This window comes from Perognathus longimembris, chromosome 7 (assembly GCF_023159225.1).
Source record: "Perognathus longimembris pacificus isolate PPM17 chromosome 7, ASM2315922v1, whole genome shotgun sequence".
Taxonomy (NCBI): Eukaryota; Metazoa; Chordata; class Mammalia; order Rodentia; family Heteromyidae; genus Perognathus; species Perognathus longimembris.
Window position 1 is genome coordinate 10,831,180 of NC_063167.1, and position 22,040 is coordinate 10,853,219.

The 22,040-nt window shown below is 60.3% G+C and overlaps 1 protein-coding gene across 1 annotated transcript in view; it reads left to right on the forward strand.

Moving 5' to 3' along the window:
* The window catches only part of Igsf21 (immunoglobin superfamily member 21), a 162,287-nt gene extending 140,471 nt beyond the window's left edge, over positions 1 to 21,816 (forward strand). Inside the window, 8 exon segments of the mRNA XM_048349827.1 lie at positions 8,740 to 8,765; positions 8,767 to 8,856; positions 10,854 to 11,331; positions 19,913 to 19,930; positions 19,933 to 19,997; positions 20,212 to 20,404; positions 20,770 to 20,808; positions 21,572 to 21,816. Of these exon segments, the coding sequence (XP_048205784.1) occupies positions 8,740 to 8,765; positions 8,767 to 8,856; positions 10,854 to 11,331; positions 19,913 to 19,930; positions 19,933 to 19,997; positions 20,212 to 20,404; positions 20,770 to 20,808; positions 21,572 to 21,645 (983 nt within the window). The 3' untranslated portion in view covers positions 21,646 to 21,816.
* The last annotated feature ends 224 nt before the right edge of the window (positions 21,817 to 22,040 follow it).

Consider the following 22,040-nt stretch of genomic DNA (forward strand, 5'->3'; position numbering starts at 1 on the left):
GCAGAGGCCAGACAGATGGGTTTGGGGCTCCAAGGAGCACTCGAAGCTCACCAGATCACCTAGCAAGGACGGCCACTTCCCAGCTTCAGCCCCAAAGCTGTGAACCTGCTGCCCGCCTCCTGGACTGTTTCTAGAATCCTCCCTCTCCTCCCTGCTGTGAACACAGCCGCACCAAGGCGGAGCGCCCTTGACCACCGGCCCGTCTGCCCCTTTGGCTGTCTCTCCTGCCTACTTCACACAAATCCAGGGCACAAGGGAGGAAGCTACAGGCTGCTCAGAGAGGCCAAGGGACTGGCTCAGCGTCCCCCAGCAGTGAGCGGGCTGAGGTGGGGGCTCAGATCTCCTGGGAGCCCGGGCCCCTGACGTCCCCACCGCGTAAGACGAGGCAGGAAGACAGAGGTTCGAGACCCAGGGCTGCCGTGTGGCCTGGAGGACACGGCCCCCAGGACACCCGGGCTCCTCTCCACACCGAAGGAACAAGACATCCTGGCAGCACCCGGGATGGGGGCTCCCAGCAGCCCAGAAGTCAGCAGGCCAGGGGAACCCCATTTTACAAGATGAGGAATCCGAGTCTGCTGGTGAACGGGGACAGCTTGGGCGTGGGTAATCTGATTTCCACTCTGCCTCTGTGGGGACTTGAGGCCCCCACACTGGAGATGGAGGTGAGGCCTCCCAGGCCACGTTGGAGGGGGTGGGGGGGTATGGAGGACGAATCCCTTCTGGGTCAGCGTCTCAGGGGAAGCACATAGAGACCCCTCCCCTCGTCCCCACCCCCCAAACTCATTTCTCAGCCTCTCCTGCTTGTGCCTTTGGAGGAGGGGGGCTGGGTTCCTCAGGAGCTTGTCTGCTGGGGCTTGAATTCAGGGCCTGGGTGCCATCCCTGAGCTTTTCCCCTCACGTCTAGCACCCACCTGCTCAGGCCATGGCACCACTACCAGTTTGGGGTTTTCTTCTTTTTTTTTTTTTTTTTTTTTCCTTTTTGCTAGTTAACTGCAGACGAGACTCTCATGGCCTTTCCTACCCAAGCTGGCTTCAAACCATGATCCTCAGCTCTCAGACCCCCGAGCCGCTAGGATGACAAGCGTGAGCCACCGGCGCCCGGCTGGTTCTGTCGTCATAGAGGACAACCAGGGAGAATTTCAGGACCCAGGGAGCAGACAGCGTCCCAAGCATTTGAAGCAGCGCTTTACATTTCCCCCTCACAACCCTTAGGAGGAGGACCTGTCTCTCACTCCCACTCATAAATGAGAATACTAATAATTCCTCATTAACAGATGAGGAAACTGAGGCTCAGAGAGGTGAAAGAACTCGCTTAAGGTCACCCAGCTTGTGAATGGCAGGGTTTCTTTCCCAACCCAGATAGGTAGGCCTGGCTCCAGAGCCGATCAGCTCCTCATCGCCAGCCCGCGGTGCCTTCCTGGGCCCAGCCGGAGCCCATCCACCCACCCCTGAGAACTGCCCAGCAGGGGTCTGCAGGACGGTCCCCCCTGCTCCCAGAGCTGCACGAGAGCCCTGGCAGAGCAGGGCAGGACGGGGCAGGGTAGGCCCATCACTAAACCTCGACAAGTGCAAGGTCAGCACCATGCTTTATGCTCTCCACCGCGGGGAGCAGGATTTAGTGGCTCCGGCAGAGCAGAAGGTAAACTCTCCCTTAATTACCGGTGATATGTGGCCGCCCGTGCCTGGGTGTAGGAGCAGGCAGGAGGCTGGGGTTCCGGAGGTGGCGGTTCACACAGGCAGAGCTGCCCAAGAACAGGGGGCCCTGGAGCAGGGCAGGGCAGGGCAGGGGCGGGACCAAGAGAACCCTGGGGAAACGGAGGCTGTGGTGTCTCGCTGTGAGTCTCCTCCACCTCAGACTCGGTAGTGGATCCCTGGACTTGGTTTCCCCATCTGTACAAGGGGGGGGGGCCTCTTTCCTACCCAAAGAGCAAGAATCACATGACCTTAGTCTAAAGCTATCACACTGGCTGAGAGCTCATTGTGAGCCCGGCACTTTAAGCTAGTTAGTCCTCCTCTAATCTTCTCTGTGGCCGGGAGGTCATGATCATAACTAATTTCTCATTTTACAGAAGGTAAACTGAGGCTTGGGGGAGGGGAAGCGGGCTGCCCAGCTCACCATGCTAGGAAGCGACTCTTGCCTGGGGATTCCAGGCCCCTCTGTCTGACCTCACCCCCTCTGGGGGTGACACAAGGGGTGTAAGGCCCGTCGGCACCCGTGACGGATGGAAAAGCAGAGAGAGGCACCGCAGAAGGAAGGGAAGGATGGTGGCGGCGGGCTAGGGGCAAGCAGAGGGGTGAAGGGGTTACTGGGAGGGAATCTGCTCCTGAGAAGCTGCAGGAGGGCTGCCTGGCGGAGGCACGGGGCTGGCTGTGACAGGCTTCAGGACCGGGCACTACTCTTGAGTCCTGATGCCTGGCTGGGGGAGGCGTGGTCAGCATGGAGAACCCCAGTGTGGCCCAGGCCTAGGGTGTGGGGGAAGGGGATAGCAACTGACCACACACTGACCCCAACGAGGGGCAGGGACCAAACTTCTGTCCCCAGTGCTCAGTAGACCCTAATCAGGCCCTGGCCGGGATGTCCTCATCTTACAGACAGGGAAACTGAGGCACAGCACAATTACCACCAGCTGCTGAGTGACAGAGCCAAGGAATGGCTGTGGACAACTGGTCCTTGGGCCTGGAAAGGTCCTCAGTTGTACCGCAACCCTGCAGGGAAGTCGGGGAGGCGAGGACAGGGTGTCCGAGATGGGTGTGGGTGGGGGGGGTCCTGTCTGCCCACAGTGCACACGACTTGGCCACGGGCAGGGTGGGAGGGAGAGGCTGCTGCTTCCGCCGTGCAGAGCCCGTGGTTGGGCTATCCTGGAGCCAGGTGGGCCGGAGGGCAGAGGTGACAATGGAAAGTACCCCTCCTGTGGAACGACCCTGTGCAGACACAACAGGGAGGGCCTGGGCCGGGAGAGGGGCATTCAGAGGGGCCTGGCCCTGGGTCTCTGAAATCCCCAACCCGCCCCCCTCCCCACGCAAGCCCTGCCACCCCAGCCGTTAGGCCCCCTGGAGAACGAAGCAGCTCCTCCTAAAAGTCGCTGCATGTGGCGGGCAGAGAGTGACTGGCGCCTGCCACCCTGCTGCGCGGGAGGAAGAGATCAGATCAAGGGCAGCTCAGGCAAAAGCGTTCCGGAGAGCCCACCCCAGCACGAGGGGCGGGGCGGACTGAGAGCGCGCGGGGCGGGGCGTGGTGAGAGCGCGCGGGGCGGGGCGTGGTGAGAGCGCGCGGGGCGGGGCGTGGTGAGAGCGTGTGGGGCGGGGCGGACTGAGAGCGCGCGGGGCGGGGCGTGGTGAGAGCGCGTGGGGCGGGGCGTGGTGAGAGCGCGCGGGGCGGGGCGTGGTGAGAGCGCGCGGGGCGGGGCGGACTGAGAGTGCGTGGGGCGGGGCGTGGTGAGAGCGCGTGGGGCGGGGCGTGGTGAGAGCGTGTGGGGCGGGGCATGGTGAGAGCGCGTGGGGCGGGGCGTGGTGAGAGCGCGTGGGGCGGGGCGTGGTGAGAGCACGCGGGGCGGGGCGGACTGAGAGTGCGTGGGGCGGGGCGTGGTGAGAGCGCGTGGGGCGGGGCGTGGTGAGAGCGCGTGGGGCGGGGCGTCGTGAGAACGCGTGGGGCGGGGCGTGGTGAGAGCACGTGGGGAGGGGCATGGTGAGAGCGCGTGGGGCGGGGCGTGGTGAGAGCGCGTGGGGAGGGGCATGGTGAGAGCGCATGGGGCGGGGCGTCGTGAAGCACGTGGGGAGGGGCGTGGTGAGAGCGCGTGGGGCGGGGCGTGGTGAGAGCGCGTGGGGCGGGGCGTGGTGAGAGCGTGTGGGGCGGGGCGTCGTGAAAGCCCACCCCAGCTCGCGGGGCGTGGCGTGGTGAGAGCGCGTGGGGCGGGGCATGGTGAGAGCGCGCGGGGCGGGGCGTCGTGAGAGCACGTGGGGAGGGGCGTGGTGAGAGCGCGCGGGGCGGGGCGTCGTGAGAGCACGTGGGGAGGGGCATGGTGAGAGCGCGTGGGGCGGGGCGTGGTGAGAGCACGTGGGAGGGGCGTCCCGGGAGCCCACCCCAGCACGCGTGGCGGGGCGGGGTGGGGCGGGGTGGGCCGGGGCGGGGCGTGGCGGGCCGTGCTCCTCGCTCTGGCTGCCTGGGAGGCCACAGGCCACACGCGGGCGGGGGTTGTAGTCTGAGGCCGGCCTCGGCAAAAATGGAAACCCTACCCCAAAAGTAACGAAAGCCGAAGGAGTCGGGATCGCGGCTGGAGACTCTGCTGAGAGGGGGGACCCCGTTCCACGGGGAGGGACCAAGTTTCCCTGATGGGGCCGGGAGGCGGACGCCCCGAGGTGGGGGGCCGCGGCCGCCAGCGGCCATCTCCAACTCATCCCCCCCGTTTGCCAGGGGCTGCCTGGCTTCCGCTGGCTTCTGGGGGGCTCTCTCCCACAGCCAGCCGCCCAGGTGTGAAGTTGGGGCCCACATGGGCGGCCTCGCAGTGCACCCATCCCGCCCCTGCGGCCTCCACACCCGCCCTCCACCACCGCACACACCACAAGGGCCTCCTGGGGGACCCCAGCACCCTGCCTCCAGCCGGAGAGAGGTTGTGTTTGGTTTGGGGAGGAGATGTCAGAAAAAACAACAAAAAAAGACAAGTGTGCAAACCGGTGTGTAAAGTAATGGAACCCTGTGAAGACCTGTACACTCGATGCGATGCAGGAAATAGACCAGGGATGCAGACAGAGAATTACAGGTAAACAGGGTGCGCGCTCACCTGTGTGCCAGTGAACTTGAACTACTTTCCCGTGCAGGGTGTGGTTCGCGCCAGCTCTGCGACTGAGTTAAAGGAAGGCAATGTCCCAGTCCCCAGGGAAGAGCATGAAGTAGGGAGGAACAGGCAGGGCCAGGCCCTTACACAGAGAGCCAGAGAGTGAGGAAGAAGAGGGGAAAGAAACAGAGACTTGAGACCAAGAGAGAAGGGGGATAGGAGGGAGAAGGAAGGAGGGAGGAGGAGGGAGGGCGGGAGGGAGAGAGAGAGAGAGAGATTAGAACCGGATAGCACATTTGTATTCATGCACTTAGATTAAGAGGGTAGCTTCTGTGCTTTTTGAAATACGGTAATGACTCGGCGCTGATTGAAAAGCGAGGCAGTCAATAAGGGCAGACATGCTGAGGGGAAAAATGGATTTTTTTTTTTTTTGCAAATAATAATATAATTTTGAACTTGTCTGTCCCTCTCCCCACCCTCCCCCAAACACTGCTGCTGACATCCCAGGGTATAAAGGATGCTGGGGGGGGGGGGCGGGCCGGGCACTGTGGCAGAGTGGTACTCAAGGAGCGGGGGGTGGGGGGTAGGGGGAGAGGGTAGTCCTTCCTGAAGACAGAGCCCCATCCCCAGCATGCCCTTCGCCCTGGACGGGACCCCCTGAAGGATGCCTTTGTGTGTGTTTGGATTGGCCGTCTCACTGATTTCACTTTAGAGATGGGGCTATGGAGGTCCAGTTTGGGGGTGGGCAGAACGGCCCCCCAAATTCTATGGGATGTTGGAAGCGGAGCCTGGGTCTGCCTGCCCGGCGGCCTGCAACGGACTGGGGGGGGGGGGGCGGGGAAGGGGGCTGCTGGCACAGGGTGGGAGGAACAGAGTCTCCCTCCCCAGGCTCTGAGCAGGGAGGGGGGGGTTGTCGCAGATCCGTCCCCATCACAAAGGTCACCGGATGATTTACGGAGAGAGGGAGGGCCGTCACATTATCTCCAAAGTGACTTATGTGGTGATGCGAAACAAAGTTCTGCTTGCGAGGGAAAGACAGGCGATATCTCAGGGTTGTTCTCATCACACCGACTGCCAGACCGTTACGGCTCCATGTCCGTGTTGACCGAGGAGGAATCGGGAGTAACTTCCCCTCTCAGTAGCTGCGGGGCGGGGGGGGGGGGGGGCGGTGGGAGGGAGGGGATGGCGGTTAGCTCTGAAGTAGGACTGTGTCAGACAGAACGCCACGTGGCCTGGTCTGCTGCTGGACAGAATCAGTCAAGGAAACTTCTAGTGGCAATTCTCTCGTCTTCAGGCAGAAGTGAGACACCGGGAAGCCAGCAGGCTTGGAGTTGGGGGGTGTCTGTGGGATGGGGGGAGACTCAGGGTGGGGAGACCATGGACGAGGCTGGGTGCAGTGGGTCGTGTGGCCTCAGAGTGAGCGGCGGGGCAGAGCCACTGCCCCGGACCCAGAGCCTGGGAGTCTGTGAGGGGCAGGGAGCGCGGAGGCCCTGGGTTCGGCCCTGCTCTCCCTGCCTGCCTGCTCTCGGCCCTGCCGCTGGAATCCACCGCCGCCTCACAAACCTACAGGCCGCTCACACCCGCTCGGAATACCACGAGGGGCCGTGTGTGTGTGTGTGTGTGTCCCTGTGTGCTTGCGCACACCCGTGCAACGCACATGCGTGTACACATCTCTGTGCACATACGTGTGAGTATGGTACAAGTGCACATTCACATCACGCATGTGCGTGTGAATTCATGTCTGCGTGTGTGTATCCGTGTCACACACGTGTGAGCGTGTGTGTGTGAGTGTGTATGCTGGAGGCACCATGCTGGGCATAGAGTCCTGGCCAGGACTGGGGAATCGAGGTGCCGGCTGAGGCTCTGCCGAGGCCCGGGCTTAGGGTGTGACCGAGGGCAGCCTGTGCTGCTCGCACACGTGACTCAGTTTACCTGCCTGTACAATGGGAGTGTGGGCCCGCGCCGGCCAGTAGCAGCACGATGCAACGGCTCGTGCGTAAACGTCAAGTTTGCTTTTTAAATAAGCGCGGGCTTATTTAACCCCAACTACACCGGAGGCTGTTCAGAGCCAGCCCAGGCGGAAACCACGGATGAGGACTCTGATCTCCAACCAACCACCAAGACGCCAGAAATGGAGCCGCATGTGCGTCCAAGTGCCGGAGTGCCAGCCTTGAGCCGAAACAAACTCAGGGACAGCGCCTGGGCCCGGAGTTCAAGCCCCAGAAGCAGCACCAGTGCTCACTTATGGAAAAAGTTAAACTGCAGCGTCTGTAACTTTTCCAGGTCATGGAAGTGTTCAATTACACTGTTGGGTTTTTTTGTTTTTTTTTTGCCTTTCTCGGAATCCCTACCCCACTCACCATCTGTTCCGCGTGTGCACGCTCACATTTAATTACAACCCTCCATCCATTGTGTCTTCCGTTACCTCCTGTTTCTTGCTGGCTGGCAACACGTGGCGGCGGCTGAGCGAACCGAGAAGGATCACCTCCTACCTGGCCGCCCTTCCCCGGGCTTTCACGCAGCGCCGCCGGGGAGGCCGCCGCTGTCCACGCGGCCCCGCGGCTTCTCCACGCGGGAGCCGTGTCATCGCCGGCCACCTGCAGCTCGCTCCTTCTGGCGCCGTGCCCGGCAGCGCGTTCGTGTCGGGAAATGTCTGTCGGATGTAATTAAACGTAGCTGGGGTGGAAAGCTCCGGCGGCGCGGGGAAGGCCCGCCCTCTCCGCGCGCTCCTTCCCAGCTGCACGTGGCCGAGGCCTGGCTTCCCAGCCAGCGGCTTCCCGCTGAGGAGGGGAGGCTGGAGCAAGGACAGGAAATCCTAGCGTAGCAAGTTCCTAACCCGGGGGTCCGGCCCTGCCCATCTGCCCCGCAGCCGTGTCTGCCTAGCACAGCGGAGGACTGAGGCTGGCAGTTTGGGTCATAGGCTCAAGCACACGGGGCTGGGGAAGGCTAGTGACGTATCTGGGACCCGGATCCAGCCTTTTCCACTATCCACAGGGCCCCCAGGGCCCAGGCTTTGACAGTGAGTGAGGAGAGGACCAGAGGTGGGCGGGGAGAGGGGGGGAGCACCAAGCACAATAAACCAACTTCAGCGAAGAAAATGGGCTGATGCTCGGGGGGGCTCATGCCTGTCAACCCAGCTACTCAGGAAGCCGAGATCGGAGGATTCGCGGTTCAAAACCAGCCCGCACAGGGAAGTCTGTGAGACTCTGATCTCCAGTGAACCACCAGAAAACCAGAAACGGCGCTGTGGTTCACGCGGTAGAGCACTAACCTTGAGCAAAAGAGCTCCAGGACAGCTCCCAGGCTCCGAGTTCAAGCCTCCTGACTGACGAAAGGAAAGGAAAGGAATAAGGAACATGGTGCGTGTGTGAAGGGATTGTGGGAGGTGCGGTGTCTCGCTCCATCCACCCCCACCCCTGAGTCCCAGCCGGCGTCTTCTGATGACCGGGACGTTCACACTGTGAAGTTCTGGTGCACCCCTGCTCTCGCTTAAAACTTGACCTGGCTCCCTACAGCCTTCTGGAGAAAGAAGACAAAGGCTTTTGCTGGTGGTGAGCTGGTCAGCGGGCTAGCACTCTAGAGAGGGGCGCAGGATGGCCCTGGTTGGTGGGAGGAGTTGCTGGTGTGTGTGTGTGTGTGTGTGTGTGTGCGCGCGCGCGTGCGTGCGCTGCCCATTTGCCCGGCCACACACACACACGCACAGCAGCCTACCACAGGGCCTTTGCACGTGTTGCCTCTCCTTCTGTCTGTGTTTCCGTCTCTGGTCCACTGTTGTTTCCTCGGACGCAGCGCAGTCCTGGCTTCCGGTCCCCTTTCCCACACGGGAATGCCCCTCGGTGTCCATGTCACCCCTCCATTCCAGGAGGACAGGACCCCGGTCTGTGTGTCCAGCAAGGGGCCTTGTGGGAGCCCGGTGCCCCAGCCCCGCTGGCCGCGGCTGAGCCCCGTCTCCGCTTCTCCCCGGCAGCTCCCCCCACCTCCATCGAAGTGGTGGGCCGCAGACTCGCCCGCCCCGTTCAGCCGCTACCAAGCCCAGAACTTCACGCTGGTCTGCATCGTGTCGGGAGGGAAGCCGGCGCCCATGGTAAGTCCCCCCATCCTCTGCTTCGTGCGACACACGTGTGCACACACACGCACTCCTGCCTCCTGAGGAAAGCCCGCTCCCCTCCGCGTCCGCCTCTGCAAGGTGGCCCACGCGACAGGACACCATCGGGGTTGTTCAGTGTTGTCACCCCAGCCCCCTGGGGTCCAACGTTGAAGCAGGGAGGACACGTCACCCCCGAGGAACCCTGAGGGACCCACATTGAGAACCTCAAACAGGCGAGGGGCGAGCACCCGGGGCAGGGCTGCGCACTGCACTGCTGCAGGGAGGAACCGGGTCCGGAGGGGCGGGGCAGGGGGAGTGGCCGGCAGAGGTCATGGGTCAGTTCCCCCGCGAGGACCCCTCTCCAAGGCCACCTGCAGGGCCTGTCGGGGGGGGGGGGGGAGGGGGCTGGGAGGCAGGGTTCACCCACTGAGGCCGCGGGGAGCCCCCCCCCCAGACTCACCTGCCACTGAAGACATGGTAACAAGACACTCAGCCCTCCCCCGCCCCCCCCCACTCCCTCTCCATGGATATAGGTGCCTCCCACATTCCAGGCATCTACGTCTGTCTGGGACGTTAGGACTTGAGAGACATTCCCACATATAAAGGACACACCTATTTTAAAGCACTTAAGAAGGAAAATGGGGGGCGGGGGGGGTAAAGAAAACCCCCAAAGCAAGCTGTCCTGTCCTGTGCATGTGAGACTCTGCTCCAGAGTTGACAAACTCCAAGCTCCCCCTCCCCCTCCCTGCCCACCCTACCGTCTCCCTCCCCACCACCGGTTCCTGCCCTCCTCTCTCCCTGTCTCCTCTAGATTTATTTATCTGACTTATTTTTTTAAAAAAGATATGTATCTCCAATCCCTCCAGGCCTCTGGGTGCATGAACCAAAATGAAAAGGCAGCAAATTAAATTGAATGCTGTCGGGCTGGGGATATGGCCTAGTGGCAAGAGTGCTCGCCTCGTATACATGAAGCCCTGGGTTCGATTCCCCAGCACCACATATATAGAAAATGGCCAGAAGTGGCGCTGTGGCTCAAGCGGCAGAGTGCTGGCCTTGAGCAAAAAGGAGCCAGGGACAGTGCTCAGGCCCTGAGTCCAAGGCCCGGGACTGGCAAGAAAAAAAAATTAAATGCTGCCTCGCATACTTGAATTTGCCACACCTGTTTTCTGTCACTTTACCACACACACACACACCAGTAGCATCCATCTTCCTCTCCGGTGTCTTATTTATTCCCTCATATCTAATTATACACTCCCCTTACCCCCGTGGCCCCCCAGGTGAGTGTGGACCACACCGGAGGCCCAGGCCCGGGGGCCAGGCCCTGGGGAGCACTGCTCATTCTTCTCCGAAGCCCCTTCCACCCCCATGCCTTCAGCTAAGGACTCAGAATTCCCGGGGAGATTCTTACTCCTCTTGCTGTGTGCACAAGTACTGGGGCTTGAACTTGGGACCTTGCACTCTTGCTTGGCTTTTTTTTTGCTCGAGGCTGGTGCTGTACCACCTGAGCCACAGCGCCAGTTCCAGCTTCTTGCTACTCAACCGGAAATAGGAGGCCCACTGACTTTCCTGCCCGCGGTGGCTTTGAACCGTGACCCGCAGATCCCAGCCTCCTGAGTAGCTGGGATGACGGGCGTGAACCCCTGGGCCATCTTCCTCTTCGCCAGATTGGAAACTGAGGCACTAGGTCTCCTGGGCTGGGCGAGGCTGGGAACCAGGCCCTCCGCACCGGGTTGCTGGCAGCAGCTCTTGGGGTTTCTTCTTGCGTGCGAGTGTAACTTTGTTGTTCGTCTTAAGGTGTTGTACAGTCAGGGCATGAGGCCATTCTGATTTGGGCAGCGTTCTTGGGGTGTGGAGGGCGGCACTGGGGGGTCCACCCCCGTGACGGCCAGGCAGGGCTGGTGCTGGACGGCAGCGCGGCCCCCTTGTCCGGCCCATCGTCGAGCCCGTGGGGGGCGTTCAAGGTCACTCACCCGCAGCCTGCTCCCGCCCCCCAGGTGTACTTCAAGCGGGACGGGGAGCCCATCGACGCGGTGCCCCTCTCCGAGCCCCCCGCGGCCAGCGCGGGGCCCCTCCAGGACAGCAGGCCCTTCCGCGGCCTCCTGCACCGCGACCTGGACGACACCAAGGTGCAGAGGTCGCTGTCCCCTGGTGGACGCCGAGGACCGCGCCGGACACGGCCCCTCCACGGAGCGCCCGCCCGCAGCCTGACCCCGGACCCCGGCCTCCTCCCGCAGCCCACCACCGAGAACGTTCCCGAGACGGTGGTGAGCCGCGAGTTTCCCCGCTGGGTGCACAGCGCCCAGCCCGTCTACTTCCTGCACCACCGGCGCACGCCGGGCAGCGACGGCACGGTGGAGGTGCGGGCGCTGCTCACCTGGACCCTGAACCCGCAGATCGACAACGAGGCCCTGTTCAGCTGCGAGGTCAAGCACCCGGCACTGTCCATGCCCATGCAGGCTGAGGTGACGCTGGGTAAGCCCGGCCGGGGCTCTGGGCCGCCACCCCCGTGTGGAGCTGTGGGGGGGGGTGGGGCACCGGCCATGGGGGGGGGGGCTCCACGCTGCCGGAATCCAGAGAGATGGGAAGGAGGCGGGCAGGGGGCCTGCTACCTGCGCTGCAGGGAATGGAAGGTTCTAGAACTCGGGGGGTCTGCAGGACCCACAGGAACACCAGAGCTCAGGGGAAGTGTGTTGGGAGACACATCAAAGGTTTCCAGGAGCTGGGCATCGGTAGGTGACTCACGCCTGTCACCCTAGCTACTCAGCAGGCTGAGATCTGAGGGTCGCGGTTTGAAGCCAGCCCGGGTCGGAAAGTGGGTGAAACTCTAATCTCCGATAAACCACTCAGAAAAGGCCGGAAGTGGTAGAGCCCTGGCCTTGAACACAGAGAGGCACGGGGACAGAGCCCAGGCCCTGAGTTCAAGCCCCAGGTTTCCAGGTCACGCTCTAGAACATAGAAGGTTCACCTGACGCGTGGCCCGAGGCCGGGCCAGGCCAGGGGGCTGCCTGTCGCTGGGCTGGGGTCAGGCACACAGAGGGCAGGGAAGGGGTCCCTCCAGCCTGCCCAGTGGGCCCAAAGCCCCATGATCTCGAGGAGCGTGGGAGAGGTGGGCAAACAGGACCAGCCGGTCAGGGCCAGCTCAGGCTCAAAATCCAGCCCATTGGGGACTCTCCCCCCCGACCCCCCGCGGTGAAGTGTTTGGCTGGACATGCACGCGACGGACAACCGGATGCTCATACGTGTGGGCATACAGAGGACAGGGCAGGGAGGGGCACCGCGGCCTGCAAGAGTCACCTTTCACCTCGTGGACTCCGAGTTTCAGCCTCTACAACCCATCTTCTGACCCCGGAAATACCTGATCTCCTGCAGTAGCCAGTGGCTTTCTGGGGCAAAGCACGGCCTGTAGCCCGTGCCTCCATGGTGTGTGTGCGTGGTGTGTGTGTGTGTGTGTGTGTGTGTGTGTACACCAGGGTTGAACTCAAGGCCTCACACTCTCATGTGGCTTTTTCACTCAAGGTTGGTGCTCTGCCCTTGAACCAACACCTCTCCACTTCTGACTTTTCAGTTGTTGCTGGAGGAAAGAGTCTCATGGATTTTCCTACCCGGGCTGGCTTTGAGACGGGATCCTCAGATCTCAGCCTCCCGAGCCCAGGCCTGAGCTGCCAGCACGCGTTTGTTTTAAGCTGGGCTGCTGGAGGCTCGCCCTCTCCTCACCACCAGGGGGCGTGCAGGGCTGCTGCGCCTGTAGCAGCTTGCTGTGCGCCAGGGATACACACGCAAAGCCTGAGGTCAGCTCTCCCTGTAGCCCAGCACAGAGCCTCAGTTTAGAGACGAGCTGGTGGGGCTGCTGGCCCCGGGTTACTAGCAGGGCTGGGATTTCTTAACACCCTCTCCACTCCTCACCATAACGGCCTTTTCAAGTGACCCAGAGGTTCCCGCAGGCCCCTTGCCCACGCAGCGTAGCGAGAGCTAACATGTGTGATGTAACTACTGTCTACCAGATTGGCTTTTTGTCCTTCTGTCTGGCTTGAACTCAGGGCCTTGCGCTGTCATTCAGCTGCCTTGCTCGTGGCTAGTTCTCTACCCGTTGAGCCATGCCTCCGGTCCAGCTTTTATTTTCTGGTTATGTTAGAGATGGGGTCTAATGGGCTTTTCTGCCCTGGCTGGCTTTGAACCTTAATCCTCCAGATCTCAGCCTCCTGAGTACTAGGATTACAGGCGGGAGCTACTGGCACGGTGCCCACCACGGCTTTTCTTACATGAGCTGCCTGGACGCTTATGATAAGCCACAGGGCAGGCAGTGGCTGGCAGGTGGGGAAACTGAGGCCCAGAGAAGTGACCTCTGTAACACCCACACTTCTCACTCTTTTCTTGAGTCCTCCGCCCAAGCCAGCCCCCGACCCTCCAGCCTGGCCTTGCAACATCCACCCCCCCCCCCAAGACCTGCCATAGCTCATGGTCACCTTGAAGCCATCCGGTCCCCCCAAATCCCTCTCTCTGTTTCCACTTCTGCCCTGCCCCTCTCTCTACCTGGACTGGTCGGCTTCACGTCTGAGTCAGGTCAGGACTCCCCCCCACCCCAGCTCTGAGCCTCCGGTGTGGACAGCGATCGATGCTTCAGAACCCAGCCTGCAAACAGACCAACAGGTAGAGAGCTCATTCGTTTGTATCCACCGAGACCCCAAGGCTACTCAGGGAGCAGAGAGGGTTCTTTTTAACAAGTGGCAGGGGCAGGGAGAGGTGAATGAACCCCCCTTCCCCCCCCAACTGTGTGCCCACATGTGCCCACACAAGTTAATTTGGAGCAAACTGTGGGCAGAGTGTGAGAGCTTCTAGAAGAAAATACAGGAAAACATCCTTATGGCGGGTTCCCTAAAGTGCTCTCCTGTAACACTAAGTGAAAACCTGAGAGTGGATCAAGTGGATTGAATCAAAGTTCAAGGCTCCTGCTTCATGGGAAGGCATCCTTAAGAAAATGAAGAAGCAAACGAGAGAGAGAGAGAGAGAGAGAGAGAGGCGCTGAATGAGACAAAGACAGAGAATACTCACCAAGTCAGGTGCCGGGGCCTCACACACCTGTAATCCTAGCTACTCAGGAGGCTGAGAGCTGAGGATTTTGTCTCAAAGCCAACCCAGACAGGAAAGTCCCGGGAGGCTCCTGCCTCCAGTTAACCATTCAGAAACTGCCAGTGGTGCTGTGGCTCAAGTGGTAGAGCGCTAGCCTCGAGCACCAAGAGACTCAGGGACAGCGCCCAGTCCCTGAGGTGTGACAACTGACAAAGAAAAGAAAATACTTTCCAGGAAAGCATTTGTACCCAGGATACATAATGAATGAACATATCAGATAGCCCACTTTCAATATCACGAGATTTAAAAATGTTCACATGCTAGGATCACCAGGGAAATAAAGATGAAAACTGCCACGAGACAGCATTTCTTAACCAACGGGCTGGATAAGATTGTAAAGACTGACGCTATCAAATGTTGACAAGGATATGGAACGGTCAGAACCCTCCATGCATTGCCTGTCATCCTGCTACTCAGAAGAACTGGCAGCCTCTGACAAGCCTCGTTGATGACCCAGCAGTTCCACTTCTAAGTATTCATCCAAAAGGAATGAAAAATAAAGCCAGGTATGGTGGCGCATGCCTATAATCCCAGCACTTGGGATGTCGAAGCAGGATGATCAGGAGTTCAAAACCAGCCTGGGCCGATGTAAGGAGATTCTGCTTCAAAATGAAAAGTAAATAAAATACCCATTAAGAGTTAGGCATGCTACCAAGCACCAGTGCCTCACACCTGTAATCCTAGCTACCCAGGAGGCTGAGATCTGAAGAGAGAGGTCTGAGGTCATTGTAGACAGACAAATAAATGTATGAGATTTGTATCTCCAATTAATCACCCAAAAGCTAGAAGCAGAGGTGTTGGCTTACGTGGTAGAGCTCCACTTGTGAGTGAAAAAGCTAAAGGACAGCACCCAGGTCCTGAGTACAAGCCCAAAGACAGACAGACAGGCAGGCACGCACGCACGCACGCGCGCACACGCACACACACAGAGAGCACAAAACAAACACTTGGATGTCCATTAATTTTACAATCATCTGCAAATAATTCAAGCATCCATAGTTCGGAAAGCAAGCAGACAAAGTTGTGGTTTGTTTATGCCCGTGGTTTCCTGTGAACGAGCTTCTGACGCGGGCTTGGATGGCGGCAGACCCCGGGAGGTTAAACCGAAACACCAGACGACACATCTGTATGATTTGCTGGGAGAATCCATCTTGTCAACTTCCAGGCCAAGACAATGAGGTCTCCTGAGAGAAACGAAGCAGCCCTTACCTATGGAAAGTGGACATTTTAGTTTAGTTTTCATTTTATTTTGTGCCAGTCCTGGGCCGGCACTGTCCGTGAGCTGTTTTGGTTTTTTTTTCCCCCCCTCAAGCCTGGTGTTCTAACACTTGAGCCACAGCTCCACTTCTGGTTTTTGCTGATTAATTGGAGATAAGAATCTCATGGACTTTCCTGCCCGGGCTGGCTTTGAACTTCGATCCTCAGAACCCAGCCTCCTGAGTAGCTAGGGTGACAGGCGCTGCTGAGTCACTGGCTCCGAGCTTGGGAAATGCAAACGGACTGAAGCCACGAGGACTGTCTGAAGTGGTGGCGATGCTCTACAGTCTGATTGGAATAATGGTGACATCTGTTCACCATTACTGCAGTTCATCAGATTGAGTGCTTCCAGGCAGCGCATTTGCCGATCGCTACATTTTATCAGGATTTTAGCACACACATAGGAAGGAGAGTGGGAGACTCAGTTCACCAGACAGCCTTCCTCAGAAATCAGATCCCAGCTCCTTGCTCTGGCTTCCAAGATGTGCTAGTCCCTACATCTCCCTGCTGCTCCATTGGCTCGGGCCTCGGCTTCCCTCCCCTCCCCTCCCCTGAGTGTACCAACCTCACACCCCCCTCCGTGACTCGCCCTGGCTCTCCTTTCTGCCTAGAGCATTCTCATCCCAGATACCCCTAATGCCTTTTCTGGTCAGGGATTTTTCAGGACTCTTCTTGCCTTGTGCACTCTGCCCAACTCAGCCTCCTTCTCTCCCCGCTTCAGGCACAGCCTGGAACCCCAACCGGCCAGACCTCCCGCTGGAATCTGAATTGCACATGGACATGATCTCTGTGCTTGGCCTGTGCGTATAGTGCAAGGTTTAAAACAAACCGACCCCCTACCATATGCATTAGTAGTGCCTACTGAGTGAGACTTTTTGGGTTGTTGTGAAGGTTTAGGGGAGCAGTACACACAGAGTGCTGAATCCAGCAACAGGCAGAGTAATTAATTATTCAGGAACTATGTGTCATGTTCCCAGAATTGTCCTGCAAAGCGACTAATATAAATTGATGTGTGGTGAAGGATTGGGGGACGGAGCTAATGAATGAGTGGGTGGATAAAGAGATTAGTAGGCTAATGGGTAGGTGGGTGTATGGTATGATAGAATGATCGCTGATGAATAGAAGGAACATTTGGATGAATGGATGGAGATATAGACGGGTGGATGATAGAATGAGGGATAGATTTGAAAGAGTGATGCGTGGGTAGATAGATGGGATGGATGGATGATGGATATGATAAAGTGATGGGCAGATGGATGAACAGAATGAATGCTGGATGGACAGTTGAATGAATGGATGAGTGATCAAAGGATGGATAGGTGGGTGGATGAATATGATGGAGGGATGGATGGGAGAGATAGATGAGATGAATACTGTATGGATGAGTAGATTAATGAATAGGACAGCTGGGTGGATAGATGGATGGATGATAGTGATGGATGGATGGGTAGATGGATAGATATGACTAATGGGTGGGCAGATGAACGGATCCAACGAATACTGGGTAGAAGGATGATAGAATGATGGATGGGTAAATGTAGTAGGGTGGAGTACAGACGTGTAAGTGAATAGAATGAATACTGAGTGGATGGGGAGAGGGAGGGATAACAATGATGACAGGTAGGTAGATAGGTGGATAGACAGAAGTGATAAAGTAATGCATACATGGATGAATAGAATGAAAAATCTGGATTGATGGATGAGCTGATAAGCAAATAAGTGTATGGCAAATAGATTGATGGGTGGATGGATAGATTGGTGGATAGGTAGGCGGATGGATGGATGGATATCATAATGTACACCCCAAGTTCCCGGGGCTCCCTAGAGGATCTTTTCCTTGGGATCTCACAGTGCTACCCGTGCTCAGGGGAGGATGGAATGGGGTGTGCAAAGTCAGTTCTGTCTTGAGTTCTAGGAGTCGGCAGGGGCTGGGCTTTGCCTGCCAGGAGCTGCAGCATGGGCTTCTGGGTAGTAAGGAGAGGAGTGAGCGCAGGATGCCAGCTGCCTGGCTTCCAGAAGCTGAGGAGAGGGAGAGAGGGAAGGCAGGAAGGAGCCGGGGACCATCTGCTGCAAACCCGCTCACTCGCCAGCAGCTGCTGGGCTGGGGCCTGGGGAGGTGAGGGCTGGAAGCCCCCTCTGGTGCCCTCCCTCTATGCTCATCCGCTCTGCCCAGGGCCCACCAGAAACAGGCGGCTCCGCGCTGCAGGGACGGGGCGTGGGCTGCCTGGGGTGGAGGAGCCACCTGCTAGGCCTCTTCTCTGGTTCTGGCTCTGAGTCTCCCCTTGAAGCCCCGTGTTTCCAAGGCCGGCCGTTCCCACCTGGGCTCGGTGAGCCTGGAGGAGCCACTGTCCACCCGGAGGGGGTCAGTTGTGAGGCCTGCAAAATGGGCTCCCCGACCTGAGGAGCACCAGGCTGGGAGACTGGTGCGTGCCAGCAACCTGACAAGAGTCCGTCATTCTGCCCCCAAGGGTGTCGTCCCTGGAGGAATTAGACAGGGCTTTGTAAAGAGGCAGAGAACGAGACCCGAGGAAGGAAGGGACCCCCGGGGTCCCCCGGCCCAGCCTCCTCCGGGCAGTGGTGCCCCTCAGCGCCCTCTGCTGGCTGAGCCCAGGGCGCCCTCCCTGCAGCCCTTCCACGGGAGAAGAGCAGACAACCCAGGGCCGGGCTGTCCTCTTCCAGGGAGCCCCACCAGAGAGGGACTGAAGAAAGCCAGAGGTTGCTGGACCCCCTCTGAGCCAGCCTGTCCCTGCGGGATGGTGGTTCCACCCGTGGTGTTGCACCAACCACCTGGCACTTGGCAGGCACTGGACAGCCGGCCTTCAAGGGGCCAGGATGTGGCTCCCTAAGATGAGCACCCGCCAAGCCCGTGCCAGGTCCTGGTCTCATCTCCAGCCCCCTTCCCCGTGCTCCCCACCCCCACCCCAGGCCCCTGAAACCTCAGCCATCTCCCAGAGGAGACGAGAACCGCTCAGCTGGCGGACAGCTGGCGACCACGACGCAGAAGCGCCCTTCCCCGCCCTGGCTCCCTGAGGAACCCCCCACCCAGCTCCACCTCTGTGGTACTTCAGAGGCCTGGCAGCCGCTGGCTAATGAATGCCCTTTGGTCTCACTCGGAGGGGAAGGAAATGGCAGTGCTGGGAGCCCACTCATGTCTCTGGGCCTCTGGAGGCTCCCTGAGAGCCGATGGGTGGACGGGGAGGCTCAGGCAGCAAGGGTGGGGTGATCCCGCCAGCCCAGGTCAGCCCAAGGCAGGGGATACAGCTCATCCCTACAGGGACCCTGCGACGGGGGGAGGTGGTCTGCAAAGAAACACAGAGAATGACACCCCACCACAGCCCCGATGGTCCCCCCCCCGCCAGGACGGTCCATGTATTCAGTTCTCTGCCCTTCTCTTCCTGGTCTGCCCCTTCTAGTTTCTGCCCCACTCCATACAGGACCCTGCCCATCACCTCCCTGCCCTGCCCCCTCAGCGCCCTGCCCATCACCTCCCTGCCCCGCCCCCTCAGCGCCCTGCCCATCGCCTCCCTGCCCCGCCCCCTCAGCGCCCTGCCCATCACCTCCCTGCCCCGCCCCCTCAGCGCCCTGCCCATCACCTCCCTGCCCCGCCCCCTCAGCGCCCTGCCCTGGAAGTTTGCTCCACCCAGAACATTGTTTAGGAGCTTTGCAACTCAGAAGCACTCTGAGGACGACAGCCACTAGCTCTGCTCACGGTCCCGTCACTGGCTGCCCATTGGCTGGGGTTGGTGTGCTCATTGGCTGTGTGTCTTCACCAGCGTGTTAAGCTCTGGATTGGCTGGTACTTGGCCCTTTTCACCCCGTGACCCCAGCCCGGATCCAAAGCCCATCATGTGGCCATTTAATCATTACTGTTAGATGAGCAAATGAATGGATGGGTGAACAAATGAACTCCTCTAGGCTGCAAAGTGAGGAAACATGTGCAATTGACTCTGTAGCTGGGCTGGAGCGGGCCTCTGGCTCTCCACGGGCCTGTTTCTTACGTGAAACAAGAGGGGCCCCAGGGGCCCCAAGGCTCTCTGGACACCCTTGGGCGCCAAGCTTCCCCAGCACGGAGACCCAGAGTGCCTAGCAGGCGGTGTGCTGTGCGGGCGTAAGGGGGTGACACAGGCGGGGCTGAGCTGGGCTCCCCCACAGCCCAACCCTACCCAGGGCTTCCAGGAAGTCTCCGCAGGTTAGCTCAGCCTGGGAGAGGGGGCCGCATGGACTTGGATTGAGGCCCCAGCTCTTTCTCGCTATGGGGCCATTGCAAGTCCCCTTCTGTCTCTCTGGGCCTCTGTTAGCTCACCTGCGCGATGTCAGAGCATTTGGAGCGAGGGACATCGGCTGCTGACTTGGGTGCCACCTTGGCTCATTCTTCCTGTGTCTCCCCAACTGCTGGTGAACGCCCCAGGGGAGAGCTGTCCCTGAGCACACCACCATTCATCACCAGGGGCCAGCTGGGTTCTAGCCTGCCGCCAGGGCTTACGAGTATATGTGGATGGAGGGCGGGCTGGATGGACGGCTGGACCAGCGAATAATCAGAGTACTGGAGCTCCCGAGGAGCAGCCCGTCTCTGGGACACTGGCTCTTCACCCGGCACTTTCTCTTCTGCGTGCTCTGCCCTCCTTCCCTTGCTAGCCACCTCTCTGGTCTCACCTTCCTCTTGCTGCAGTTGCCCCTAAAGGACCTAAATCGTGATGACGCCCAGCCGAGCCCGAGTTGGGGACACCGTGAGGATCCTGGTCCGTGGATTTCAGGTCAGTCTCTCTGGAGATGTGGGAGGGAGGGGTGCGGGCACCCCACCCCCCGCCCTTGCACCCCAGCCACCTCCAGTGGCTCTCGGTCTGTCAAATGGCCCTGTCAGTCATGGCAGCCGGTGAGAGGGGACTGTGAGGCCAGACCCGCCTCCACCTGCCCGGCTGCCCCGTGACCCCGCTCCCCCGTGACCCCGTTCCCCCTTCGGCCCAGCAGAACGAGGTCTTCCCGGAGCCCATGTTCACGTGGACGCGGGTGGGGAGCCGCCTCCTGGACGGCAGCGCGGAGTTTGACGGGAAGGAGCTGGTGCTAGAGCGGGTCCCCGCGGAACTCAACGGCTCCATGTACCGCTGCACGGCCCAGAACCCCCTGGGCTCCACCGACACGCACACCCGGCTCATCGTGTTCGGTAAGGGGCCCTCGCTCGGCTCCCACGGGGTTGCCAGAGACGGGCCTGGCTCAGAGCCGCCCCCCCAGCAGGGCCCGGCCAGGGCCCACGTCGCTCGAGTGTGCCTCAACAGGGCGTCCACAGAGAGGCAGTGTAGCTCAGTTAAACCCGCAGTGGCTTTGGAACCCGAGACTCGGGTTCGAATCCCAGCTCGGCCGCTTAGCAGGTGCACAGTGACTTCACTTCCCCCGGATTCTCCACATGGCGGGGGGGGGGGGGGGGTGGTGTGCAGGTGGGACTGCACCAGAGGTGTGAGATGAAGAAGCACCTTGCGCTGGGGCTCCAGGGCCACCCACTCCCTGGTTCTTTCTGTTCCTCCCCAACAGAAAATCCAAATATCCCGAGAGGAACCGAGGACTCGAATGGTAAGTCTCCGCCAGCAGGCAGCCCACTGCCCTCCGGCCAGGCCAAGTTGGGGTTGGGGTTACATGAAGCAGGAAAGGGAGACCCAGCCACCCCCCCTTTGCCCCCCGGCAACCGGCTGGGCTGCGTTTGTTCCTCTTACCACCACGGACGGCCTTGTGAGCCCTCAGCCCAGAGCCCACCCACCGTGGACGCCGGGGGGGACGTCGGCAGCATGGCTCCGCCACTGAGGCTGAGCCCTGCAAACAGAGACGCCCCCGCACCCCAACCCGAGCCCCGCCAGCCACACAGGCCCTCCTGCTTCTCCCAGCCCCCCGCCCACAACACTGTGGACGATGGGGGGGGGAGGGGCACTGTCCCCTTGCTCTTCTGCGTAGTGCTGTTCCCCTTGAGCCTCAGCTCCACTCCAGGCTTTTTTTTGGCGGTTCACGGGAGATAGGAGTCTCACGGCCTTCCCTGCCTGGGCTGGCTTTGAACCACGATCGTCGGCTCTCGGCCTCCTGAGTCGCTAGGATGGCAGGCGCGGGCGGCCGCGGCCTGGCTTCTCCCTGTGGATGATCTTACCAGCCACCGCCCGGCACACAGACGCGCGGCAGGGCGTGTGCCCAGCCGGGGTTGCAGTCACTGATGCGGGGGTGTCTTTGTGGGGGCCCCCTGAGCCCACGCTGTCCCCAGGTCCCCCCTCCCCGCCCCCAGCGTGTCCAGTGTGACGTCCCCGGGGCCGGTCTGTGGGTGCTGACGCTGTTCCGTGCTCGCCCGGCTCAGGTTCCTCATCTGGCCCTGCTGGCGCCTGGCTCACGCTGGTGCTCGCCCTGACAGTGCTCCTGGGGCTGACGTGAGGAGGCGCCCGCCCCCCCCCACCCCCCGGCCTCCAGCTGCCCCGACACCTCGGCCATCGGTTCTCATTTCTTTTCTTTAAACCCCTCCCAATCCTGTTCTTGGTCTCTTTCTGTCTGTGTCTTGGCTTCTTGCAGTTGGTTTAATTAAAACAAACAGACCGGTTTTCCCCACCTTGGTGACTGGCTCTCAGTTCTTGCTTCTCTCGGTGGGGGTGGACTGGGCCCCCGCTAGCACCGGTGCCGGGGTGACAGAGGAGATGGGGGGCCTGCGACTCGCTGGTGGAGGGTGGACACACAGCTTGTCAGATCCTGGGGGCCAGAGACCCCCCCAGGAGCCCCTCGATTGCTCGTGGGTAAGTGTTCACTTGTCACAATCATGTCTCTTAACACGCCAC